Raw genomic sequence first — 17,589 nt, forward strand, 5'->3', positions numbered from 1 at the left:
TGGGGGAACGGAGCAGTGGGGCAGGCAGCAGCTGCCGGGAAGAGGAGATCTACCTGCCAGCTGCGGAGCGCTTGACCGCCGAGCCTTGAGCCGCTGCGGGAGGCAGCCGCGGCGATGTTGGGGCTGCGTTGAGCATGGGGCACGATGGCTGAGGAGCTGGCCCCTTCGCTCCTCTGCCGCCCCCCCCGCAATGGCTCCTCTGGAGTCTGGCCGTGCTGCCCCCGCCCTTGCCTGCAGGAGCCCAGTGCCGGCCTGGCAGGTGCCGCTTTTTAAAAATGTGCTGAGGGGAAGCGGCTGCTTCCCCTGAATCCCCTAGCTACACTCCTGGTACCAGAACACCTTGATACCAAACCCATTTCCCAAAGATAACAGGAACACGCTGAGCCATCTGAAGGATAAGGTCAGGATGACAGCATGATGGATAGAGATGTTTTGATCAAACCAACAAGTACAAGGTAATGGTTGGCGCCATAATACATCAGAGGGTGGCACCCTGATACATCAGGGGCAATATGTAATTTGTTTGTATCTGTGTATAAAGATGTATCTCAGAGGGAGTGTCTTTGGCCAGCCAAGGGGGCAGTGGAAAGTCCCACCACTGACTGAGCTGTGTCCATTGTCATGGGCAGACATGTCTTAGTATCCTCGTAGAGTCTGCCAGGTGCTATTACCGGGCTTTGTCGACAATAAACCTGGCCCGACACCTTCACTGAAAACCGAGTCTTGTGGTCTCATTGGGCAGTTTGATCGGAGCCTGCTGTACGGGCTATCTGACCAGAGCCAGTGCAGCACACCGAGAGAAACACCCACGCAGCCGAACATCTGACGACATGCGTGATTTCTTTTTAATGTGGAGACAGGGGCAATGGAAGCTCCCTAAAAGTGGGGGGCCACCCATGCCTCAACAGTTGCCCCACCCTCCCTTCCACCTGAGGCCCCGCCCCCATACCACCCCTTCCCCTGAGCTCCCAGCCTAGTGCTGCCCCTTTACCCTGAGGCCTTGCCCTCACACCACCTCTTCCCCCCATAAACCCCACCCCCCGCTCACTCCTCTCTGTTGCTCACCACTGTTGCTCACCCTTACAACCAGTAAAAAGTGGGAGGTTGTATCCCCATGGCCCCCCGTCCCCGCCTGGGCACCCTGTGTGGAAATGCCGTTCCACACCAGTGTCCACACAGTACTTGGCAGGATGAGGGTCGTCGTCCAAACACCAGGAAACCAAGAGATCGCCATCCTGCTGTAGCCTTCATCTGTCTTCACAGCCATTGAGAGAAACTGTCTCTTTGTTTGCCTGCTCTGTCACTGAGGACATATGGGAAACCCAAGCTCTCCACCCACTAAAATGGAGAAGGACCTTGTGGGAAGGATCCCAGCATTTCAAGACCCAGCTAAGACATCAGGAAACAGAGAAATGGGAAAGAAGGAAAGAATGGGTGGCAGCCTGACTCAATAATCTGGATTGGTTTTATTGGCCACTTGTGGACCCACCAGTAGTAACTGGCTATCATTTCATAGAAGATGATCATGTGTCAATTTTGCTGAAATGTTTCAGTCAAAAAATAACACCCCCCCCCAAAGAAAATTCCAAAAAAATCAAACATTTCCGAATTTGCACTTCCAAATGACTGTTTAAAAATGTCCTTTAACTTTTAGTTCGGAAAAAAAAATGTTTAAAAATGCTGAATGTCCAAATGAAACGTTTAGTTTCAGATAAAACGAAATGTTTTGCTTGATCCCAAATGATTTTTTCCCCAAAATTGCCAGTGAAGAGAAAAATCCATTATCTGCCCAATTCTCTGTGTCAATTTTGATATTTTGGATGAGAAAAAGCCAAAAATGATCATTCTGTTTTGATGGTGTGAAAACAATTCATTTGAATAAGGTTGCAATATTTTGTTTCAACTTGAATATTTTGCTTGATTTCTTCTAGACCTTTATGTGACATTAAATATTAATTTTAATAATATATTTAATATTCTATATAGTCGATAGAATCATAGACATGTAGGGATAGAAAAGCTCCAAGTGTCACCTTGCCATTTCCACATGTCTCTGCAGGATCTATCAATCCATTCATAAATAAGGAAGCGTTATTTACTCCTTCTCATAACTCAAGAACTAGGGGTCACCCAATGAAATTAATAGTAAGCAGGTTTAAAACAAACACAAGGAAGTATTTCTTCACACAACGCACAGTCAACCTGTGGAACTCCTTGCCAGAGGATGTTTTGAAGGCTAAGACTATAAAAGGATTCATAAAAGAGCTAGATACATTCACAGAGGATAGGTCCATCAATGGCTATTAGTTTCCAGTCTGCAGTTTCATGTTGGAGTTTGTTTTTGAAGTTTTTTTGTTAAAGAATTGCCACTTTTAAGTCTGTTATTGAGTGACCAGGGAGGTTGAAGTGTTCTCCGACTGACTTTTGAATGTTATAATTCCTGATGTCAGATTTGTGTTTGTGTAGAGACTGTCCAGTTTGGCCAATGTACATGGCAGAGGGGCATTGCTGGCACATGATGGCATATATCACATTGGTAGATGTGCAGGTGAACGAGCCCCTGATGGTGTGGCTGATGTGGTTAGGTCCTATGATGGTGTCCATGAAACCGCAGAACTGGAATTAATTTTCAAACTGGACACCATCAAATTAGGCCTGAATAAAGACTGGGAGTGGATGGGTCATTACAAAAACTAATTTCCCCCTACTGTTACTCACACCTTCTTGTCAACTATTTGAAATGGGCCACCCTCATTACCAATACAAAAGTGATTTTTCCTCCCTCAGTATTCTACTGTTCATTGAATTGTCTCGTTTGACAGACCCCCCACTTGGTAAGGCAACTCCCATCTTTTCATGTACTACGTATATATACCTGCTACTGTATTTTCCACTCCATGCATATGATGAAGTGGGTTCTAGCCCACGAAAGCTTATGCCCAAATAAATTTGTTAGTCTCTAAGGTGCCACAAGTACTTCTTGTTGTTTTCACAATCTTCTGGCTCATTCATGCTTTTCAAACCAGTCATACATTTTTAACCCAGTCCCATCCCAATCCCATGCGACCCAGCTCCCCCTCCCCCATTCTGGCATCCCCCGGGTGCCGCGGTGACATGAGGAGAGGCGTGGCTGGGGCGTGTGATTGGTGGGTTATTGTGGCAGGCGTGACGCGCTATGAGCTTTCAGTCCGATCTGACACACTTCCTCCTTATGGTGCTCCTCACCCACTCGGCAGCTTTGCAGACATTGGCGAAGACCCTGGGCTGTCCCGGCAGGGCACAGACAGACTTCCCCCAGGAGACCACGCCCTGCAGCTGCCCGTTGCAGACCAGTGGGCCTCCTGAATCCCCCTGCAGAGACAATGCAAAGACATCAGCAAAACACAGCCATGCCCCCAGCGTGCACACACCCACCCAGAGCAGGTCCATCTCCTCCAGCAGAGGACAGCAGGGTCACACACACACAAACACACATACACGCAGCGCTCATCCCTTTCAGCAGGTGGTGGCAGGGACACGCGGACAGGAAGGTTTTAAAGAGCAGAAATGGGTTCACGTGACTGCAGCTCCAACACCCGGCACCTACCCCGATCTCTGGGATGCCCCCTTACCTTGCATGAGCTTATGCCACCCTGTTCCACGCCAGCGCAGAACATGTTCTCCGTGATCCTGCCCCGGTAAACGTCCTGGCACCTGGCCTGGCTGACGCTATAGACATCTGCACACTGCAGGATGGCTGGGCGCAGCCCTGGGCAATGACAGAAAAACAGGAGTTCATGAGTAAGGAACAAGGTGCAAGAGAAAAAAACTTAGTGTAGGACCCTCAACTGCTGTAAACTGGCACAGATCCACTGACTCCAATGGAGCTACGGCCGATTGACCCCAGCTGGGGAATCTGGCCTCATTCATTTTCCAAAAAAGGAAATTTTTGATGTACAGAAAAGCCACCAAAAAACCCCTCATTTAATGGCAAACGAATCGTTTCATTTAGATCCAGTATTTTATGTCATATTATAATATTGAATTGTGATTTGAAGTATGGCTGTAACATTTTAAAATTGTTTTGAAACGAAAAGGAAAGGAAATTTCAAAAGGAAACATTCTGCAGGGAAAAAAATGCCATTGTATCCCAGTATTTTGAGAATATTTTTTCTGAAATGGATGAAATTGCCCCAAATTTATGGGACACTTTGGTGTTGTCGAAGCTGAGCTGTCCACTAACAATAGTTTCGGATGAAAATTTTCGCCAAAAAGAAGCCAAAAACCCTTGTCAGCCCGTTAACGAGGTCTCCTTAAAGACCTTCCACCCCCACCCCAAGCTGAGCCCAACCTCAACCCCTCCCTCTACACCCAGCACCCCATACTTTGGGGGGACCTGATGGTGCCCCATCCCGACACACTGCATCGTGTTCCAGGAGAGGGACAACGGGTAGCCAGGTTGATTGTGTTCACGTAGTTGTTGAGCTGAGCGGGCTTATCCAACTCCAGAAGCATGAAGTCATTGTCACGAGGACAGAGGTTATAACTGGGGTGCACAAAGAAATTGCGGATTCTTCGTATCTGTTCTGTGGGTTCTTTCACCCGTAGATTATAATCCCCCAGATGCACCCGCAGGGAGCTGCATGGAGAGAGGACAAAGAAAGAGATCAATGGGCGGCTATTCAAAGGTCATAGCGGGCAAGCAACTAGAATTGGGCCAATAATGGATTTTCGATGCTGGAGTAGCTTCCGAGGCCTCGTCATCTTAGTTCTCCAAGAACTCAGTTCGACTCCAAGCTCGCCCGATCTCGTGTTTTTCTTGGCATACACTGGCACACACTCCACAGAATTGATCGGAGTCCCGTGTAAGGGGTGGCTATGGGGCATACCACAGATCCAAAGAATACAAATATTGGTTACTTTACGTACAAGTTTAACTCTATTCTGATGCATGCGTCCTCCATTTGACATGATATCATGCTCTTTATGGTTTGTCCGGTTATTTTCAGGCCCAATTCCTGTACATATCGTGCTGTGTTCTCATGCCACATGTACACAGCATATTTTGTTGACATTATTGTTTCTTGCACCTGGTTTTACACAGCTGAAATGAACAATTTGATGACATTGCCCTTAATTTGTGGGAAACTTTGGTGTTAGCAAAGCTGCAATTTTCACCAAAAATCGTGAATTCCTTCTTCTTGGCTTTTGGGAAGGGTGACCAGACGTCCCAATAATATCGGGATTGTCCCAATATTAGGGGCTTTGTCTTATATATACAAATATAACCCACCCCTGAAAAAAGGCGTCCTGGTTTTTCACACTTGCTATCTCCTCACCCACTTTTGGGGCCAACTTAATTCGGTTATTTTTACTTTTCCCTTGTCCTGGGTCACCGCTCATGCCAAGTTAAACCAACGTGCAGGAGGCACTGAGAATTTCAAATAGTCAAATCTGGGTCTAAGAGTTTTGTGCTTTCCAGCGAATCGAAAAATCGGGTGGCAGAAGCTTGTTTCAGTTGTTGCAAAATATTTCTGAAAATAAACTAACAGGGCACTTTGAAAGAAAAAGTTGCGAATGGAAAATCGAAAAGTTTAAAAAATGCCGACACGAGACATTGTGATTTTTAACGTATTATTTATACGTTTTAATTAGTTTTTCCAAATACAACAAAAATACCAGCTTCATCGTAAGACACAAAGAGAGTGAGGAGAAAAGGAGGGGAGGGGCAGGACAGATCTATTTGCGTGACCTGCAGAATACAGAGCTCTAAAAAAGCAGCTTGAATTGCTTTCAGTTTTTCAGGCACTCCCCTTCTGCGGAATGCCAGGCGTTCATTCCAGGGCTTAAATTCTCATTGAGTATTTCCTGGAGCTCCCCACAGCCCCCCTCCATTCGGGACTCCAGGCTTCATCTGTGGGATGGGGGCACTTGGGCTTTAGCCCCGCAGGGTGCGCCAGGGCTTGTAGCTTCAGCGCTCTGGGAGGCGCCGGGACTCAGAGCTTCAGCCCTGCAGGATGCCCCACCACTCAGGGCTCCCGGCTTCAGCCATAGGGCCCAATGGACCCCCTGAAATCAGCAGGGGGGCGCAGACCCCCCTGGTTGAGAACCAACAGCATCAGGTTGGAGTCAAGGGGAAATATTTCCCGGAGCTCTGCTCCATTCAATCAGCTCCTAGAGCTCCGCACATGAGCCACCCGTGGGATGCTACAAGGGGTAACGCTGGCGAGCCTGGGGGCGAGTTTCCCTCTCCACACGCCGCATCCTGTGTGGGGTGGGCACATCTGAACAAGGATGCTGGAAGACCCCAGCGGGTGCAGAGAAGAACCATAAAAATGATTTGAGGGCTGGAAAAAAATGGAGGAGGATGGGGCTGGGATTTAGAAGGTGCAGAGGGAGACCTGGGCATGGATGGGGAACACCAAGGGAGAAGATAAGGACTGGGGACGTGGGTTATTCCCATGTATCACCCTCTCTCCCACCACCCCCGCACTGACTTACCTGATCCCTCGTCTGCTGCAGTGCGCAGCAGTTAGCACCCACTTCGGGGCTATCAGGCTCCCGCCACAGGTGACACGGCCGTTCCTCAGGAGAGCCACCTGGTAGGGCCGCGAGCCAAAGCGGCAGTTTCTTCCTCCAATGATCCGTTCTCCCTCTGAGTCTGAGTCTGCAATGGAGAATGGCAAACAGCAGCTGAAATCAGGGCAGGGTGGGCATCAGCCATGTCCATATGGATTGGCTGGTGGCAGGATGACCATGAGCCACCGCTCACACATGGCCGTGCAAAAGCAGAAGACGATCCAAGGTTGTACCAGGAGAGGTATTTCCAGTAGGGATAGGGAAGCATTAATTCCACTGGGAAAACCTCCAATTCCGGTCACCCATGTTCCAGAAAGAGGAATTCCAACGGGAACAGGTGTCGAGAAGGGCGCTAGGATTATCATGGGAACGAAGGGCTGATCTTACCAGGGGAGATGGAAGAGCTCGGCTGGTTTAACCTAAAAGGAAGCCGAGCCGGCATCTGATTGTTCTCTCTAAATATAGTGTGTGTGTCGGGGGGGAACAACAGGGAGGGAGAAGATCTATAGGAGATGGAGACCAGCGTTGGCACAAGAACAAATGGGGATAAGCACCATGGATAAATCTAGGCTGAGATTAGAAGACGGTTACTAACCATCGAAGGAAGGAAGTTGTGGAACAGGAGCGGGAGGCAAAAAACCTCCTGAGTTTGAAGATGGAGCTCGATACGTTTCTACGACCGAGCTGCCCATGGTAGCAGGGACTGGTCATAATGACCCAGGAGGACCCTTCATTTTTTAATGTTCAAACAATTTTTCCAACCACTTTTTAAAGTGCTCTAACGCCTTGGCAGCAGGGACTTGAAATTTTGCAAGGGAATAGCCCTGGGGTCAGGGAAGTACCTTTTGCTGTTCACATGAAAATTCACCTAGATTTGATCAAATTATAAACCTCTTGAAATCACAATTTACACATGCTCAGGAGAACATGGGGTTGGTCAGTGACTGCTGTTTCTAGGCTTTACTGCAATCATAGGAGCCGACTTCCCCTCTGCCCGGTGGATGCTCGATCCCCCCCGCCGCCGCTGACCCACCTCTTCCCTCCCTGCACCGCCCTCAGCCTGCACCATTCGACCCCTTCCCCACAATCCCCACCCCTGCCCTGCCTCTTCTCTGCCTCCTCCCCTGAGCGCCTCGCATCCCCGCTCCTCCCGCTCCCTCCTGGAAAGTCCTAAGCGCTGCCAAACAGCTGTTAGGTGGCAGGGAAGCGCTGGGAGGGAGGGGGAGGAGCGGGGATGCGGCACGCTCGGGGAGTGGGAGAAGGAGGTGAGGGTGGGGGAGCTTGGCTGCCGGTGGGTGCAGAGCACCCAAAAAATTTTCCCCGTGGGTGTTCCAGCCCTGGAGCACCCACGGAGTCAGCACCTATGACCGCAATACAAATTGTGACAAAGTTCCTCCGCTGCCTTGGTGGGTCTTGTGCTTTCCGGCGGATTTGCTCGCCTCGGAGGTTCATGGCAGCCCTCAGTTTGGCCACTTTTGCTACTGGCTCAAACCTACCGTTCATCACTGGCAAGCATGGGGGAAGGGAGGAGAACAATCCCCACAGTCTCTGTTGTCCCACCTAGTGGGTCGGGGATAGGCCAGAGACCTTCCCTTCTGATATGACTCACAATCCAGGTCAAATAGGGAGTTGGGGGGATGGGGGGAACCTGGGCCCGCCTCTACTCTGGGTTCAAGCCCAGGGCCCTGTGGATCACAGCTGTCTACAGTGTCTTCTGTAATAGCTGTGTGACCACTACAACTCCCTGGGGCACTTCCCCATGACCTCCCCCCAGCACCTTCTTATTTTACCCAGGGAAAAGGGACCTACTTAATCTGGGGGTAATGTATCTACCTTCCACCACTCTCCTGTAGCCATCTGGCCTGACCCTGTCACAAAATATTTAAAACTGTCAAACTTTTTCGGATGGAATGTTTTCCCATCGGAAAATGCCATTTTGTCAAAGTTGATCATTTCCGCAGGAATGTGTTGGTTGTGAAGCAAATTCTTTAAAAAAAGTTTAACATGAAACGGTCTCCTGTAGCGACTGGGCTCCACAATCAAACTACATTTCCCATAATGCCTCACAACCAGAGACTTCCATGATGCGCTAAATTCTCCTCACCAAGTGGTGCATGGTGCTTCATGGGACCGGCAGTCTGCCCAGAGCATTGAACATTACCAGAAAGGGCTATTTTGATTTGTTTTTATTTTTTTAAATAATTTTTGTTTCCACGTTTTTCTTAAAAGAATGAACATTATATTAGAAATGATGCTCTGTAAAAGTTATATATTTTTATAAATGCTTTAAATTTAAAGACATCGAAATTTCAGTGTAACAGATTTAATTTTTTTTCCCAAAAAACATTTTCTATTGTGAGAAATTTCAAAATTCTTTCTTTCTATCCTGATTCGGAATGAAAACAGATTATGAAATCATGGCTGCCCGCCTGCTCTACAACCAACAACTAATAATCAGAGATGAGGCCTGAATGCATTAATTTCCTTTTGCAACTTGTGAAATCGATAATAGGACTGCTGGGAACTTCGCTCTTCCTGGGTAGGAACCTGTCTTAAGCAACGTCTCTGAGACATTCCTGGAAGGGCCTGTGGGGAAACTGCAGAACCTTCTCACCCAACCCAACTTTGGCTTCTCGCTTGGCTCTTTTTCCTACCTGCGGCTGCCCCGACTACCAGCATTGCGATGATCAACAACTTCATGGCGGTTGTGGTGATGGATACGGTTGGTGGAGTCACTGGCTTTACTGCAGGGAAAGAGATTGAAAGGGAATAATTGGCCACGAGTGTCTTGAGGAGGACGGATGCCTCGCGGGGAAGGTGCACGCTTAGGATTCAGGAAAGCCAGGCTTGAGTTCCTATTCTTCCACAGGCTCCCATGAGCAAGCAGTCTCTCTGCACCTCGGCTGCCCTGCCTGTACCAGGAGATGACAGCACTGCCCAACATGGGGAGGGGAAACGCACAGTGATCGTCTGTTGGCAATGGGGGCCCAGTGTTCCCCGACTCAGCTACATCTTCCACTTCCGCCCGGTCCCAGATGCCCCCAGGGGCATGTTCCATGAAAAGATCTGATCTGTTGGCAGGCATGTGGAGAGAAACTAAAAGTCAAGCCAGATGAGAAAGATTTCCATGAGCTGGCCTGAGCCCACCCCGCTGCCACTAGTTCCTCTTCTAACAATAACAGAGTAGAGCAAAACCCCCATAGCCAGCTTAATAACAGAGAAATTGATAGATCTAAGGTGCTATCTGGCCCCCATTATGGTAGTATCCGAGCACCTCCCAATCTTTATCCTATTTATCCCCACAGTTCCTTGGTGAGGCAGGGCAGGGCTATGATCCCCATTGTACAGATGGGGAAAGTCAGGCATAGAGCGGCTACGTGCTTGGGTGACAGCACAAGATCAGAGATTAGAAGCCATGTCTTCCAAGTACCAGCTGAGCAGCCAAACCGCCAAGCCATCCACCTTCATTGAGTGCCCCATTCCACTGCCATAATCCCCCCAATAACAGAGCCCCCATTCTATCCCATCAATACCTCCAAAACTGAGTGATCCCATAATCACCCCAATAACTGCAAGATGCCCCAAGCCACCACCCTATGTTGCTCCCCAAACCACAGCTATCTCCTTTCTACCCCAGTGCCCCAATGCCCCCAGCCAGGCATCCCAACAACAGGGGCTGGGATGGCCCTGCTTCACCTGTAGCTCCCGGCAGGGTGCCCTCGGGAGTGGAAGAGGCTCCGGCGGTTGCGTCTTGGACCAAACTAAGGATCGTCCAGGATGAGCCACTTTTTATGCCAGGGAAATGGGCTGTCCCTGTGAGTCAACATTATTGATGTATCTGGGGAGCTCCCCCACATATTGGCATCCAGGCAACTCCCTCCGCCCTCATGCTCCAGGAGGTTGCATCTGGGGGAGTTGCCAGTCTTTGTTCCCGTGTCTGTCCTCTGCCGGGAATCCTGGCAGGAATTAGCCCTTGGAATGGCACCTTCTCCATTGCTAAAGCAACTTCCTGAACCTCCACCTTCCTTGTCCTCTTCATCTTCCTGGTGTAAGGGGACTGATGGCTCCTTACTAAAACTCAGTGGGGTTTTTGCTTGGCCAGCTCCCAGTACCAAAAGGAAGGGGACGGGTCGATGGGAAATCAGGACCCTGAGATTGACAGTCCCCAGGGGCAACGGGGAGAAGCCAATGCTCCAGGTCAGCAGGGCGGGCAGGCCAATGAGGGAGTCAAGAGGCCAGGAGGGTCCCATCCTTCCTGTGAGCTGGAATTGCCTGGGTCAGACCGAGCGGGGCCGAGCTAAGGGGAGAGCAGGGGCCCAAGCTGAGCTGGGGAGCAGAGCCGTGCTGGCAGAGGAGCAGCCCAGGGAGCAAGTCAGTGCCGGGAGGAGAGGTGCAGGAACCAGAGCCAGAGGGGCCAGGAAAGCAGCCCAGGGGGCTGGCAGGAGAGGAGCAGCAGCCGCCGTGCTGAGGCCGAGTTGAACTGAGGTATTGTGGAGCTGGAGCTGGGGCTGGAGCCGTCCGGAGCCAGGTGCGGTGAGCAGCTGGGGAGAGCGAGAGGGCAATGGGCCCAGCGCAGGGAGACGCCCCCAGCCAAGGGGCCTTGCAGGTCAGACTGGGAGGGGGATCGTAACCCTGACAGGTGGGGGCTGACACTGGGAAGAAGGGGCCTCCCACCTAAAGCCTGAGGGCGTGTGGCCACCGCCAGAGCAAGTGTCAGACTACGGCATCAGCACACCCAGGGCCTGGGCAGGGGCCTGGGACGTGTGAGGAACAGGCTGTGACCTTTCCTTACATCCCAGAGACGCTGGTTGTGGTGTCCCCGTGCCACAGAGCGGGGTGACGGGTTTTCCTTTCACCTTCCCATTTTTCCCCTAATTTTTTTAATTTGTTGCTGTTTAATAAATTGCATTTGCTTTGAACTGTATGAAATGATCAGTGGGTCAGGGAAGCATCCAGTGTGGATTGAGCTCCCCGGAGTGGGTCACCCTAGCCCCTGCCCTACGTGACCACAGCAAGGTTGGGGGTCGAGCCCCCCAGGAATCCTGGGCCCAGCCTTGTTGGGGTTACGAGGAGAGAGGAAGGGGAGCTCTCGAAGTCAGGCAGGCCTCTGGGTAAAGGGAGTGGGAGCAAGGACTCAGATCCTTTTGTTAGCCCATTTCACTGGGGTAGCGTATAAGCCAGGAAAGTGCCCCACAATAGCAGGGCCATTCCCCTGTTTACACTGGTATCCTGACCCGGCCTGACTCTGCGTGTTGATCTGGGCTTCTGTTCTCAAGTTTGGTTCCTGCCTCTGATCTCCTCGTAACCAGACCCTGCCTCCTCACACTGGACTCTGGGTTTGCCCTCGGGCCTACCTCGGACTCTGACCTCCCGGTACGTGGCCCGGCCTGATTTCCCAGCTCCTGCTTTGACCACTAGGTCAGATTGCCCACATCCTGACCATGCAGGGGAGCGGAGCGGGCCGTAAAAACAGCTGCTCGGTTGCATTGCAGCTGCCGAGTTGCAGGCCTGCCTCCGTCCAAATGCAAAAATGACCCTCTGACAGCTGCCGGCTGCTTGCTGGTTGGTGACTAGGAGCTTCCAATCATCGCTGTCCCACTCCTGTCACCACAGGACTTGGACATGGACAGTGGCGGATTTCTGCACGGGCCAACATGGCCCATGCCCAGGGGCCCGGGCCAATTTGTGGCACCTGAAAATTCCCCCCTACCCCAGCTGCAGCCTGGAGGCTGGAGGAGCTCTTGCTCCCTGCTGTGGCCACAGCACACAAAGCTTCTCCAGTCTCAGGACTGCAGTGGTGTGTGCGTGTGGTGGAAATCAGCAAGAGGGGGGTGGGCAGGGCCGGCTCTAGGCACTAGCAAAACAAGCTGGTGCTTGGGGCGGCACATTTTTAGGGGCGGCCTGGCCAGCGCCAGAATGCCGCCCCTAAAAATGTGCCCCGGCCGCCCTAGCTCACCTCTGCTGCTGCTGCCACGGCACGCGAAACAGCTGATTCGCACGCCGCCGCGGCTCGGGGTCTCCCCCTCCCTCCCAGGCTCTCAAACCTGGGGTGGGGGAGAGACTCCGAGTGGCCGTGGCGCGGGCGCCGCTTCTCTCCCTCCCTCCCTCCTAGGCTTGAGAGCCTGGGGGGAGGAGGCAGGGCTGGGGATTTGGGGAAGGGGCGGAGTTGAGGCGGGGCCGGGGGTGGGGTAATTAAAGAACGGGGGGGGGGGGTGGCCAAAATTGTTTTTGCTTTGGGTGACAAAAATCCTAGAGCCGGCCCTGGGGGCGGGGCAGACATGGGAAAGGGGCAGAAGAGGGTGGGACCATGGGTGGGGCCATAGGCAGAAGGAGCGGAACCGCAGGCAGAAGAGGTGGGGTGGGGACAACTTTCTGGACCCGGGGCCCCCCCACTTGCTCCAGCCCAGGGCCCCAGGAGACCTTAATTTGCATCTGGACATTGATGTGAGTATGGAAGACACCTGTGCGTGATTTCTTTGAATATGGAGACAGGGGCGACGGAAGCTCCCAAAAATTTGCGGGGGGGTGGGGGTGGGGGAAAGGCCACTGGCGCCTGAACCATGGCCACACCGTGACACCACCCTTTCCTCTGAGCCCCAGCCCTCACACTACCTCTCCCCCTGAGCCGTCATCCTTGCACTGCTCCTTCCCCCTGAGGCCCCATCCTCACACCACTTCTTCTCCCCAAAACCCCACCCCCCGATTCGCTCCTCTCCACCTCCTCCCCCCGTCACTCGCCCTTATGGCCAGTAAAAAATGGGAGGGCCATGACCCCTTGACCCCGGCTGTTCCAATGCCCCTGCGTAGAGATGCCCTTGCACACCAGGATCCAGATGGTGCTTGGCAGGATGAGGGTCTTCATCCAAACACCAGGAAAACAAGGTGATAGGACATTGCTATCATGCTGTACCCTTCATCTGCCTCACAGATATGGAGAGAAAATGTCTCTTCGTCCACCTGCTCTGCCGTTGAGGAGTTATGGGAAACCCAAGCCCTCCAGCGCCTGAAATGGAGAAGGACCTTGTGGGAAGGATCCCAGCGTTACGAGACCCAGCCAAGACAACAGGAAATGGAGAAATGGGAAAGGAGGAAAGGACGCTGTGCAGCCTCACTCAATAATTCGGATCTGCCCCTTCCACTGGGAACCATCTGCCCCAATGTGATGTGATCTGTGGATCCCAGATTGGTTTTATGGGCCAACCTGCAGATCCACCAGCAGTAACTGGCTACCATTTCATGGAAGACTAGCGTGTCAGTTTTCCTGAATTGTTTAGCTGAAAAAATAAAACCTAAAAAAAATTCCCCCCAAATGACTTTAGCCTTTAACTTTTATTTAAAAAAATTAAAATGTTTAAAAATATTCAACATCCAAACTAAATGTTTAGTTTCAGGTCAAGCAAAATGTTTTGGTTGACCCCAAATAAATTTTTTCTTCCAAAATTGCCAGTGAACAGAAAAATCCATTATCTGCCCAATTCTCAGTGTCAGTTTTGATATTTTTGATGGGAAAAAGCCGAAATGATCATCTTGTTTTGGTGAGGTGAAAACGATTCTTTTCAATAAGGTTCTAATATTTGTTCTAACTTGTTCTAGGCCTTTATGTGACATTAAATATTAATTTTAATCATATATTTAATATTCTATATAGTTCTAGAATCAGAACTGTAGGGATGGAAGAGACCTCAAATGTCACATACTATTTCTACATCATGTAAAGGCAGGATCCATCTATCTGCCCACCCAATCACCCCTCCACCCACTCATCCATCCATTCATCTGTCCACCCACCTACCCATCCCCTGTATTCTGTGCTATCCATAAAATCATAGAAATGTAGGAATGGAAGGGACCTTGAAAGATCATCTAGTGAAATGCATGCCCTGTGCTGAGACAGCATTCGGTACATTTAGAATCATAGAATCATAGAATATCAGGGTTGGAAGGAACCTCAGGAGGTCATCTAGTCCAACCCCCTGCTCAAAGCAGGACCAATTCCCAACTAAATCATCCCAGCCAGGGCTTTGTCAAGCCGGGTCTTAAAAACCTCCAAGGAAGGAGATTCCACCACCTCCCTAGGTAACGCATTCCAGTGCTTCACTTCCCTCCTAGTGATATAGTGTTTCCTAATATCCAACCTAGACCTCCCCCACTGCAACTTGAGACCATTGCTCCTTGTTCTGTCATCTGCCACCACTGAGAACAGCCGAGCTCCATCCTCTTTGGAACCCCCATTCAGGTAGTTGAAAGCAGCTATCAAATCCCCCCTCATTCTTCTCTTCTGGAGACTAAACAATCCCAGTTCCCTCAGCCTCTCCTCATAAGTCATGTGCTCCAGACCCCTAATCATTTTTGTTGCCCTCCGCTGGACTCTTTCCAATTTTTCCACATCCTTCTTGTAGTGTGGGGCCCAAAACTGGACACAGTTCTCCAGATGAGGCCTCACCAATGTCAAATAAAGGGGAACGATCACGTTCCTAGATCTGCTGGCAATGCCCCTACTTATACAGCCCAAAATGCCGTTAGCCTTCTTGGCAACAAGAGCACACTGTTGACTCATATCCAGCTTCTCGTCCACTGTGACCCCTGGGTCCTTTTCTGCAGAACTGCTACCTAGCCATTCGGTCCCTAGTCTGTAGCAGTGCATAGGATTCTTCCGTCCTAAGTGCAGGACTCTGCACTTGTCCTTGTTGAACCTCATCAGGTTTTTTTTGGCCCAATCCTCTAATTTGTCTAGGTCCCTCTGTATCCGATCCCTACCCTCCAGTGTATTTACCATGCATCCCAGTTTAGTGTCATCTGCAAGTTAAAGAAGTATGGGCTGGATGAATGGACTGTAAGGTGGATAGAAAGCTGGCTAGATCGTCGGGCTCAATGGGTAGTGATCAATGGCTCCATGTCTAGTTGGCAGCCAGTTTCAAGCGGAGTGCCCCAAGGGTCGGTCTTGGGGCCAGTTTTGTTTAATATCTTTATTAATGATCTGGAAGATAGTGTGGACTGCACTCTCAGCAAGTTTACAGATGACACTAAACTAGGAGGTGTGGTAGATACACTAGAGGGTAGGGATATTAGGTTGGATATTAGGAAACACTATTTTACTAGGAGGGTGGTGAAGCACTGGAATGCGTTACCTAGGGAGGTGGTGGAATCTCCTTCCTTAGAGGTTTTTAAGGCCCGGCTTGACAAAGCCCTGGCTGGGATGATTTAGTTGGGAATTGGTCCTGCTTTGAGCAGGGGGTTGGACTAGATGACCTCTTGAGGTCCCTTCCAACCCTGATATTCTATGATTCTATGATCTGCAAACTTGCTGAGAGTGCAGTCCACACCATCCTCCAGATCATTAATAAAGATATTAAACAAAACCGGCCCCAGGACTGACCCTTGGGGCACTCCGCTTGAAACCGGCTGCCAACTAGACATGGAGCCATTGATCACTACCCGTTGAGCCCGACGATCTAGCCAACTTTCTATCAACCTTACAGTCCATTCATCCAGCCCATACTTCTTTAACTTGGCGGCAAGAATACTGCGGGACACCGTATCAAAAGCTTTGCTAAAGTGAAGGAATAACACATCCACTGCTTTCCCCTCATCCACGGAGCCAGTTATCTCATCATAGAAGGCAATTAGGTTAGTCAGGCACGACTTCCCCTTCGTGAATCCATGCTGACTGTTCCTGATCACTTTCCTCTCCTCTAAGGGTACATCTACACTACAGCGGGGAGTCGATTTAAGATACGCAAATTCAGCTACGTGAATAGCGTAGCTGAATTCGACGTATTACAGCCGACTTACCCCGTTGTGAGGACGGCGGCAAAATCGACTTCTGCCGCTTTTTGTCGGCGGCGCTTACTACCACCTCCGCTGGTGGAGTTAGAGCGCCGATTCGGGGATCGATTGTCGCGTCCCGACGGGACGCGATAAATCGATCCCCGAGAGGTCGATTTCTACCCGCCGATTCAGGCGGGTAGTATAGACCAGGCCTAAGTGTTTCATTATTGATTCCTTTAGGACCTGCTCCATGATTTTTCCAGGAACTGAGGTGAGGCTGACTGGCCTGTAGTTCCCTGGATCCTCCTTCTTCCCTTTTTTAAAGATGGGCACTACATTAGCCTTTTTCCAGTCATCCGGGACCTCTCCCGATCGCCATGAGTTTTCAAAGATGATGGCCAATGGCTCTGCAATCACATCCCCCAACTCCTTTAGCACCCTCGGATGCAGCGCATCCAGCCCCATGGACTTGTGCTCATCCAGTTTTTCTAAATAGTCCCGAACCACTTCTTTCTCCACAGAGGGCTGGTCACCTCCTCCCCATACTGTGCTGCCCAGTCCAGCAGTCTGGGAGCTGACCTTGTTTGTGAAGACAGAGGCAAAAAAAGCATATAGTACATTAGCTTTTTCCACATCCTCTGCCACTAGGTTGCCTCCCTCATTCAGTAAGGAGCCCACACTTTCCTTGACTTTCTTCTTGTTGCTAACATACCTAAAGAAACCCTTCTTGTTACTTTTAACATCTCTTGCTAGCTGCAACTCCAAGTGCGATTTGGCCTTCCTGATTTCACTCTTGCATGCCTGAGCGATATTTTTATACTCCTCCCTGGTCATTTGTCCAATCTTCCACTTCTTGTAAGTTTCTTTTTTGCGTTTAAAGTCAGCAAGGATTTCACTGTTAAGCCAAGCTGGTCGCCTGCCATATTTACTATTCTTTCTACACATCGGGATGATTTGTTCCTGCAACCTCAATAAGGATTCTTTAAAATACAGCCAGCTCCCCTGGACCCCTTTGCCCTTCATGTTATTCTCCCAGGGGATCCTGCCCATCTGTTCCCTGAGGGAGTCAAAGTCTGCTTTTCTGAAGTCCAGGGTCCGTATTCTGCTGCTCTCCTTTCTTCCTTGTGTCAGGATCCTGAACTCAACCATCTCATGGTCACTGCCTCCCAGGTTCCCATCCACTTTTGCTTCCCCTACTAATTCTTCCCTGTTTGTGAGCAGCAGGTCAAGAAAAGCTCTGCCCCTAGTTGGTTCCTCCAGCAC

The 17,589-nt window shown here is 50.5% G+C and overlaps 1 protein-coding gene across 1 annotated transcript; it reads right to left on the reverse strand.

Annotated features, from left to right (window-relative positions):
• Positions 1-3,183: 3,183 nt before the first annotated feature.
• Positions 3,184-9,258, reverse strand: LOC117888739 (trypsin-3-like). The gene is made up of 5 exons (XM_034792410.1): positions 9,213-9,258; positions 6,481-6,646; positions 4,365-4,618; positions 3,612-3,748; positions 3,184-3,351 (listed from the first exon to the last, which is right to left on the reverse strand). The coding sequence occupies exons 1-5, from the start codon at positions 9,256-9,258 to the stop codon at positions 3,184-3,186; spliced, it is 771 nt and encodes a 256-aa protein (XP_034648301.1).
• Between the last annotated feature and the right edge of the window lie 8,331 nt (positions 9,259-17,589).

This window comes from Trachemys scripta, chromosome 16 (assembly GCF_013100865.1).
Source record: "Trachemys scripta elegans isolate TJP31775 chromosome 16, CAS_Tse_1.0, whole genome shotgun sequence".
Taxonomy (NCBI): domain Eukaryota; kingdom Metazoa; phylum Chordata; order Testudines; family Emydidae; genus Trachemys; species Trachemys scripta.

What these genes read in the sequence shown, in the direction of transcription:
- LOC117888739 (XM_034792410.1), bottom strand. Translation starts at nt 9,258, where the DNA reads ATGAAGTTGTTGATCATCGCAATGCTGGTAGTCGGGGCAGCCGCAG. An exon ending in GGTAGTCGGGGCAGCCGCAG is followed by an intron (nt 6,647 to 9,212) that starts GTAGGAAAAAGA and finishes TCTCCATTGCAG; the next exon opens with ACTCAGACTCAGAGGGAGAA. An exon ending in CACCATCAGGTCCCCCCAAA is followed by an intron (nt 3,749 to 4,364) that starts GTATGGGGTGCT and finishes GTCATTGCCCAG; the next exon opens with GGCTGCGCCCAGCCATCCTG.